The sequence below is a fragment of the Alosa alosa genome, chromosome 9 (genome assembly GCF_017589495.1).
Source record: "Alosa alosa isolate M-15738 ecotype Scorff River chromosome 9, AALO_Geno_1.1, whole genome shotgun sequence".
In the NCBI taxonomy this organism is placed as follows: Eukaryota; Metazoa; Chordata; class Actinopteri; order Clupeiformes; family Clupeidae; genus Alosa; species Alosa alosa.
This window is the reverse complement of record NC_063197.1, coordinates 19,163,456-19,172,886: the sequence shown is the minus strand read 5'-3', so window position 1 is coordinate 19,172,886 and position 9,431 is coordinate 19,163,456. Positions and strand designations below refer to the sequence as shown.

Here is a 9,431-nt window from a genome sequence, read left to right as displayed (position 1 = left end):
CGGCTGCGACATGCAACACGGAGCCCGCATGCCAACGCCACATGCAAGACTGACTCATTCTCATGGTCACAGCCCATCATGGTCAATGAGATAGCTGCAGAGAAGAGACAGCTTAGCACATCATACAGAAACCCATCCATCACGGTTCCGGGCAGCATTCCGCCGACATACAGTACACATGGAAGACACGTCAGCGAGACATATGCGAGACGTAAGCGGAAAGAGAGAGGCAGCGCGAGGAGGAGGAGGAGGAGGAAGAGGAGGATGATGATGACGAAGTGGAGAGAAAATGGAATGGGAAAGCAGGGAGGGGCTGGCAGATGATAACAGATGGGCTAGCTGAAGAGGGAGGGGATGGGGTGAGAGAGAGATGAAGTCAGATGGAAGAGAGCAGAATGCATGAAGCGTGAACATGAAACATGTCACTTGCATCTCTTCATACTGGTTAAGTAAAACTTTTTTCTTTTTTTTTTTTTTGCCCTTAACCAGGGCTCCTGCTGCTGGGTTACCAGAGCCAGTGTAGATCCCATTCACCAGACGGCCGCTCATTGTAGAGATGAACCAAATGAATGGACCAGACCTGTAATGGAACAGATGTAGAACAGAATGACCAGGAGCACAGCACAAAGGACCTGCAATGGAACAGGTCCGTTCCAAACTCAGTTGCTATGGTGAGCAGCGCTCCTCCAGTCCTGGGGCCCAGTTCTCTTGGTTCTCGTGCGTGCGATGCGGACGTCTGGCTGTCCAGATCCTCAGGTTTGGTGTTACTGTCACTTCGGGTTCTGTTTTGTCTCCACAGGCCAAAGCTAAAATCCATCAGTGCAGCCAGCTGGCTCCATACAGTCATCCAATTCACAACATCTTTGGCTGCGCTACTCATGTGGAAAAAGCTCTCGTATAACAGAAACCCTGGTAGCAGTGTTGATATGAAGGGAGGAGAGAGAAGGCGAGAAGAGGGGTAAAAAAGCTTATGGTGGCCATCTTCACCAGCGAGAAGAGCGATGACTGAGAGAACATGAGAGGAGAGCTTTAATTAGACAACACTTGCAGCAGCTTCACAAGCCCCAGAATAAGAGTCGAAGCAGTGGTGCGGCAGTCGACGCTTTTAATCAACGCTTTTCAAAGCATTTCCGATTGCCAGCATCAACAGCTTAGCGAGTTCCATACGATTGTAATTAACAAAGCAAATGGCTCTTTAGAAAGTGATGCGGTTTTTGGTGCGAGGAAGTTCAAGAAACCATTCTTCAATGCAATTACCACAGTCTCAGAGCGAGGGCTGCCAACAGTCTGGAGAAGTTTTTGCTGAGAAAAAGTTTTTGCACATCCATGAAAGGGCATCCACACCCACTTAATCCCATCTTCCCAAACAAAACGACTATAAAAAAATACATTTGAAAAGAAGTGTATAGATTGTTACCGTAAATATATTTAACTTTCCTATACAAACGTGCTCTGTAAACAATACAACATTGCTGAATATGTAATGTCTAAAAATACATATAAATATAATGTGTAAAAAGACAACAGCAATGTATTGTGAGTAAGAAAAATACGTAATTTGTTTTAACATACTCCATCAAGTAATAATAAGCAACACATCATAATGACTGACTGGAAGGCACAAAATGTAATATATTGTACAGAGTGCTGCATTTGATTACAGTAATAACATAATCTATATGTCTCGCAGTGAATGCAGATGAACTGTAAAAAAAGCTTCTTGTCCTGTAAAAAACTGTTCTTTGGTGACAGAAGGCCCAATCACATTCATTGTGTATTTTAGTCCCTGCTTACTGCACCAGTGCTCTATGGATCCTACACTTCCACACACTCAGGGACCAAATCTTATGCAGGGGTGCGTAACTATGGTTTTGGGAAACGCGCCCCAGGCCTTTCCTGCATTTCTAGCTCGCCTTTGCCATCATACGAGTCCAGCACTTCCTGTGGCTTGGAGTAGTGGGCAAAGCCTGCTGTATGTAGAGGCACAGAGGGGCTTTACTGATTGTGTTTGCCACAGCTCTGTCACATTATGTTCCCTTGACAGAACATAATGACTGGTGCAGCACATAACACGTACCATTTCACTTTGCCATTTCCTATGACCATTTCATTCACAAAAATGCAGATCACAAAGTCTGAACAAAGTTTTGGTAAAATCAAGAACAGCATGACTGCATAGTGACACGGCTTTGGCATTTACATTTGACAATTCACACAATAGCCATTTCTTTCTCAGCATCATTATTGCTGAGGGCTCATATTTTCTTATAGCTCTTTGCTTCCCTGTTCCGTTTGGCTTGTGTGTTCTCAAACTTGTTTTCAGTCCCGTTTCTTTGGTGCTGCCCAGCGACGACTAGCCCTCTGTCTCGCCGTGGACGTTCTCCATGTGCACCTTGAGGTAGTCGTTCCTGGTGAACTTCTTGTGGCAGAGCTGGCACTCAGCCATGGGCCTGTTGGGGTTGTGGGTGAGCTTGTGCCTGATCAACATCTTCTTCAGACTGAAGGACAGGTCACACACCTGTGTGGACAGAGGAGTGCAGAGATGGACATCAACCAACCAGTGTGTAAACCATTTCTGTTTTTTTTATTTTTAACTAATGTAGTGTTCATAAACTGCACTGTACTGACCATAAACATAAACATACACAAATCAGTAAATGTGTTTCAAAGGACCAACCAAAGGTAACATAGAACGAAGTTGGGTCAGTACGTTACAGTGTTAGCATTAGCACAGTGCTATCACTTTCAGTGAACCCATGTTGTGTTTGCTTAGACTGGGCTTGGTTTGTTTGATCTCTCTAAACCACAAAAACCACTAATGCAAAACATGAATATGCACGTCTATTGAGGGAATAACGGATGATTACACAAACATGTTAAATGTATTTATGTTGGAGCTTTCACAGAGAGCATCTTGACTATTAAAACAGGCTTTGATAAAGGATACACCATGATAAGGTCATGGTGGCTCCATTGTAAAGCAGTTTTTTCTTCCATGTACACAAAAAACATAGAGAAAGAAGAATGTTTAAGATGATATCACTGAAATGAAAGGGCATGCCCTTTTAAGATGATATGATGGAAAGAGAAAGGGTGCACACATGTAGGGATTACATTATTTTAATACATTTAAAACCTTTAGAACTTGGCTATCCAAAGCTGAGTCAATTTATTTATTTAACAATGGAAGTATAACATGGGTTTATCGGTCTTTCACTACATGTTGACGACCAAGTAACGGTCAAGCGGCGAAACACATAAATCCGTGAGGTCGTGGAGCTGTGAATTCTGTCTTTCGCCACACAGCATGTATGACGCAGGTTAGGCCTGTGCAAAAAAACCCAGCAGTTTGTGTTTTTCGAGGGTGGGAATAAACCCTTTTAGCATTCAGCATGATCACAAGGGAGGGGATGGGAGGAGAGAGGGAGAGAGGGGAGAGAGTCAGGGAGGACGTGAGGAGGGTAGGGGAGCTAAGAGATGAGGGGGTGGAGGCACAGAAAGAGCTCCAAAAATCTGCCTCGAGTGCAGTCAGTGTTGCAACGAGAACACTGTAATGCGCCGGAGCTCAGGCAAGGGCCCAAGGACACGGGAGCCGCAGCCAGGCCCGGAACATGACCACTTCCAGCAACACCAGCGGACGATCCACAGCCCAACTCCCAGACCTAGGGCCTCATCAACAGACAGCAGCCCAACTCCCAGAGCTACGGCCTCGTCAACACACACTGCCAAACATCAAAACAACCCCCTACACAAGAGGAAGTCATCAGCAAGGCTGACTGAGTCCCATCAGTAAATCATCAGTGGCTAAGTTGTGTTGTCAGGGAGTCCTTTTTGTGTGTGTGTGTGTGTGTGTGTGTGTGTGTGTGTGTGTGTGTGTGTGTGTGTGTGTGTGTGTGTGTGTGTGTGTGTGTAGTGGGATGTGAGGCGGCAGCAAGCCCACTCTATAAAAAGAGAGAGAGAAAAAAAAAAACGGAGGTTGCCGAACGAACGAACGTGCGTCACAAATGAGCTGTTTTGCACTGGGCCAACACACTCCCGCTTCACACAGTCAATCATCCTCCTCCGTCTCCTCCTCCATGCCATCAGGCCTCATGTCTTACTCTAATCACCAGTCAGCAAAGAGGAGAGGGAGACAGGGAGGGGAAGAAAGATACACAGACAGCGTGAGGACGGACAGACAGCAAGGGATTAATGGAGAAAGTGAACACGAGTGGAAAAAGTAAAATCATACTAAAAAGCAGACTATTCTTTCAGTTACAAGGCCAGTCAGTACAATATGTTTATGAGACGTATTGTTAATGTTACTGTTAATGACATGGTGGTAAGGAAAACTTAGGGAAACTTAGAGGAGGGAAAGAAAGACAGACAGACAGCAAAACTTCATTGAGAATGTCAATTTGTAGTGTCGCTTGACAAAAACGAATTGCTGCCGACAGATGTCGTGGAGCTGTAGCCTTTCATAGTGACAAATTGTGGAATAGAACGTCAACTAGTTTCTATAACAACTTGGACAATTATGTTACGCATCATTGTTACAAAAGTAAACAGACACACACTGTGACCATGGCAACATACAATAGAACTTCAACTTTGATTGAGTTGATAACCAATCAGAGTACGCACCAATGTCTGCGATGTTCCAATTTCTTTTATGTACGCGACAAGCCCCGTAACACCCCAAAAGACAGAAATTGTGTCACTTTTGCGTCATAATTTGCCAAGCGACACTTGCCTTGACTATAAACTGCTCTTAATAAGTTGCTATGCAACATCTAAAAACTTTCAAGTTCTATTTGTGAAGCAAACTATTTGATTATTGGCAGAAGTCATGAAACGGTAAGAGAATAATTGTAAAAGACAAACTGTGTGAAGTTCCTTTTCTTGTTTTGGCAAGTAGCTGTATAATTAACGGGATAATGTATTGTCCGCCAGTCATTATCGGCAAATAAGTCCCTTCAGGACAAAGTAAGACCCCTCTGCTTCATGTCAGGGTTCTGTTTGCCCTGTTGGGACTTATTTTCCTATAATGACATTATCCCTTACATAATGTTTTGGAGAGACCAATAAGAATGGCCCTTTTATAGTCTTTTTCCCTGCCTGAACCTGAATTTATTCTTCTCATTCCTACACATTTCATGTACATTCCTATACTGTGTGTATTCCTATACATGTATACGAATATTTCAGGCCTAATACATAAGGGATAATGCCCGACAAGGTGTCCATTACCAGAAAAAAATGGACGACACGGAGGTGTGAACCGTCCGACGCAAAGCGGAAGTCCATTTATTTCTGATAATGGACACATCGAAGGGCATTATCCCATTTATACCATGGTCACTTACGAATAAATAAATATAAAATCAATTATTAATACTAAATGAATTTTAGAGCTAAAATTGTTCGTTTTTTTTTAGCTGTTTATCGCAACGCTGTGGAATGTTGATAAGTATATCACTTTTTAAACGACACCCTTTTCAACCTAGACCATGGTATAATATATAATATGCCTTAACACATAATTGAACTTTAGGTTATGATAAAACATGTCAAATACCTTGTGTTGATACCCAACTTCCTCAATATTGACCACTTTTTGCAATGGCCAATTTCATCTCTAATATGTCTTAAAATTGGTATTTTTACACCACTGGGTACCAGTCAGAAAGCGGTCTACCAGGTACAGTGGGAAAGAGTTTATTTCTTGTTAACATGATTTTTCCTACAAGAAAATACAAATGTTCTAATAATACTAAGTCTAGTAGTGTGCACCCCTCCCAAAGACTACTATGTTTCTCTCTAGATTTGGTATGAATATTGTATTTAGAGAGAAACATGGTACAGTAGTCTATGGGCTAGGAGCCCACACCAGTTTAAAGCCAGACCTTTTCCAGCATCATCAGTCAAGAAAGACTTTGATGGGGAACGTAGGCAGACTAAAAATGTGCCTGCATGGGCATGTGTGGGTGTGCGTGATGGTGTGCATGTGTGTGTGTGTGTGTGTAACTATGGCAATGTATGCAGGAATTCAACAATCGATCACTGCCAAACATCTGACCGTTGTTGTACAAGAGACAAAGAAAAAAAAGAGCTCTTGTACGAGTCGGCTCTGCATGTTTTGTTCATTTATACCATGAGTATGTGTAGGTTTATGAATATGGCGAGACGCCGTTAAACTGGCTTTATAGTGAAAATCTGCCTGGAGTGACTGGTGATGAAACAAGACACAAATAAAACGATGCACATTGTATGACTTCTCTCACATTCTCCGGCCTTGCTTTTGGATAAACGACATCCATATGACCATAAAACTGAGTATGTTTGAAACTGTGTGCTTAAATAGTTTAGCCCTGTCATTTCTGATCTATCACGTTCATTATGCTCACTAAATGCTACGCTACCACTGCGTGCTTACACAGGAGCTGTAAGCTGATGCCCTCACCCTCAAATGCCAAAGGGGCCCATCTTGAGGATGGCTCGAGAATAAATTTCGCAAAAATTAAAGGCTACCATGAATCAAACGCAGGGACAAGCTGCGATGAATTCAAATGAATCACAACGTCCAGACTGAGCCTTCTGTCTAAGAGCGGGCTAGCTCACGTAAATGAAAGCCATTCTGCTGATTGTCCCTCGAGCGCAAAGGCACAAACCACTAGTGGCATTTGAAAGGACTGGGAGACGATGGCAGTGGGGATAAGAAAGCTGCTCCCGGTCTCCTGCTTTGCGGGCGGATTTGAAAACCTGCTTTAAGTCAACGAAATGCACTCACAGCTTTCTGGTCCAGAGAAAAAAAATAACACAACAGAGAGAGAGAGAAAGAGGGAGAGAGAGAGAGGAGAGCAGGAGAGAGAGAGAGAGACAGAGGGGGGAGAAAGAGAGAGAGAGAGAGAGAGAAATGGAGGAGGGAGAGAGGGAGGGAGATGGAGGGATTGATGGAGAGATGGAGTGTTTCTCATTTACGCGCTCAGAGGCGTGAGGAGCCCTTCTGCAGCTCCTGCTGAGTGTTTGCTCGTGCGGCTCTGAGAGGGATTACGCTCGCCGTGGCGACAGCAGCGGTGGTGCTGGCACAGGAGAATACGCAAGGAGACGGGGGTGTGTGTGTGTGTGTGGGGGGTGCTGCATGCTTGGTCGGTCGGTCGGTCGGCTAGTCGGTCAGCCCTGGTGAGGGCCACCGGCACGCAAACGCAAATGGGAGACCTCGGCCTCTCCTCAGGAATCTGATCACTATCAGACTCTACACTAGTCCAGACAGAGAAAGAGAGAGGGAGGAGAGAGAGAGAGAGAGAGAGAGAGAGAGAGAGAGAGAGAGAGAGAGAGAGGGATAACGAAATAGATGAAGAGTGTGAGAGATAGAGAGGGGATTAGAGGGAGTAAAGGAGAGAGGAGACAAGTAAGGGAGTGTGAATGAGGATAGTAGTGTGGCTGACAGATTTGGACAACAGAGAGAGACCGAGAGAGAGAGCAGACAGTGAAGAGGAGAAAGCAGAGGGAAAAAAACACCTGCACACAAACACAATTTCACAAGCATGAGCGCATGGAGCTAACATTCTCCAAAATTACACATAAGCGCACCCACGGATGAGCCAGCCGGGGGAAGCATACTGTACACACACACACACATACACACACACACACACACACACCACACAACACACACACACACACACACACCACACACACACACACACACACAACACAACACACACACACACACACACACAACACACAACACACAACACACAACACACACACACACACACACACACACACACACACACACACACACACACACACACACACACACACACACACACACATGCCACAGATTTAAAATATCCAATGGCACATATACACTACACACAGGCAGAAAAAGAGCTCAACACCTCTTTAAACACTTCCCTCATTTCCTATTCTCTGGAGTTGGACTGACCACTGAACGGAGGTCCCCCCATGCATACACATACATCCACAGCTCCTTCCCACATCCAGAGCAAGGGGACAGGGCACATCTTTGAGCCGTATGGCCCCCTCACTCTCCCTTTTCCATCGGGGTAACGAGGGGAAAGAGTGAAACACCTAGCAGATCATCCATCCCACGCCACAACAAGCCTGGGAAATGGCACAAGCAAGCTGGGCGTGTGAGTTTGGGTTCGTACGCGAAAATAAGTGTGAGTTGTGTTTTTGACGGCCTGTCTCCGGTTGTGGTTTTGGGGTGGGGTGGGACTTTGGTTTTGGGGCCTTGAGGGGTGTCGAGGGCAGCTAAGGGTCAGGTTAGGGTTGTGTGGGTAATTTTTTTTTTTTTTGTTGTCTTGAGCTCTATGTCACCCTGGGGATGGCGGCATTCCAGTGTGACATTTGGCGGAAGGTTAGGCCAGCCAGGCTGGGATGCGATGGGGGAGAAAGCCCGTGTTTCAGGACTCGGCCCTCTCTGCTGGCCACATGGGGCTCAGGGGTGGCTCAGTGGCTCATTGGCAGGGTTGAGCATGATGGTCTGGATGACGCTCTCATCTGGTCTCCAAAGTCATTCTGGGTGTGTGTGTGTATGGTGTGTGTGTGTATGTATCTGTGTGTGTGTGTGTGTGTGTGTGCGTGTGTGTGTGTGTGCATCTGTGTGTGTGTGTGTGTGTGTGTGTGTGTGTGTGTGTGTGTGTGTCTGTGTCTCTGTGTGTGTGTGTGTGTGTGTGTGTGTGTGGGGGTTGGTTGGGCCAGTGGCCACACTTGAATTAATCTAACCTTCCGCTGGCCTGAAAAGGCGGGTTCCTGTAATCACGCCACCATGGAACTGGCCTCTGGCTGTCTCTCTCTCCTCCCTCCCTCTCTCTCTCTCTTCCTTTCTTTCTCTCTCTCTCTTCTTCCCTCTCTCTCTCTCTCTCTCTCTTCTCCCAGGAGAAGGGGACACAGGGAAAGGCTTGCGGTTGTGGTTATTAATGGTAAATAAATGAAACATGGGACGGCATGACCAGTGTATACAAACTCAATCAGGAGTGGAATCTGCTGCTGGTTTCAGTTGAGCGATTGGAAACACCGGGCCTTCGCTGCTGTGTGTTCAAACGGCCCACTAACCTGGCTGGCCGGCCACCCACTTCTCATTTGAGGGACTGCGCAACTGATCCTTTTTTTGGTTGCGTTTTAGCATTTGAACTTCCAAAAATGTGTATGTGTGTGTGTGTGTGTGTGTGTTTCTGTGTGTCCGCATACGTGGGTATATTTGTGTGAGCGCATCTGTGTGTTCATCTGCATCTGTGTGAGTGCATGTTTATGTGTGTGTGTGTGTGTGTGTGTGTGTTAATGTGTTTTTGTAAGAAAGCATGTGCATGTGTGTGTGTTTCTGTGTTTGTATGTGTGTGTGAGAGAGATTCTGTGTTTGTGTTTGTGTGTGTGTGTGTGTGTGTGTGTGTGTGTGTGTGTGTGTGTGTGTGTGTGTGTGTGTG

At 45.4% G+C, this 9,431-nt stretch overlaps 1 protein-coding gene across 1 annotated transcript in view; it reads right to left on the bottom strand.

Annotated features, from left to right (window-relative positions):
- Positions 1 to 1,091: 1,091 nt before the first annotated feature.
- prdm5 (PR domain containing 5) overlaps positions 1,092 to 9,431 on the bottom strand; it is a 50,756-nt gene continuing 42,416 nt past the window's right edge. The window contains exon 16 of the mRNA XM_048253022.1: positions 1,092 to 2,518. Within this exon, the coding sequence (XP_048108979.1) occupies positions 2,354 to 2,518 (165 nt within the window). The 3' untranslated portion in view covers positions 1,092 to 2,353. The remainder of the gene's footprint in view (positions 2,519 to 9,431) is intronic.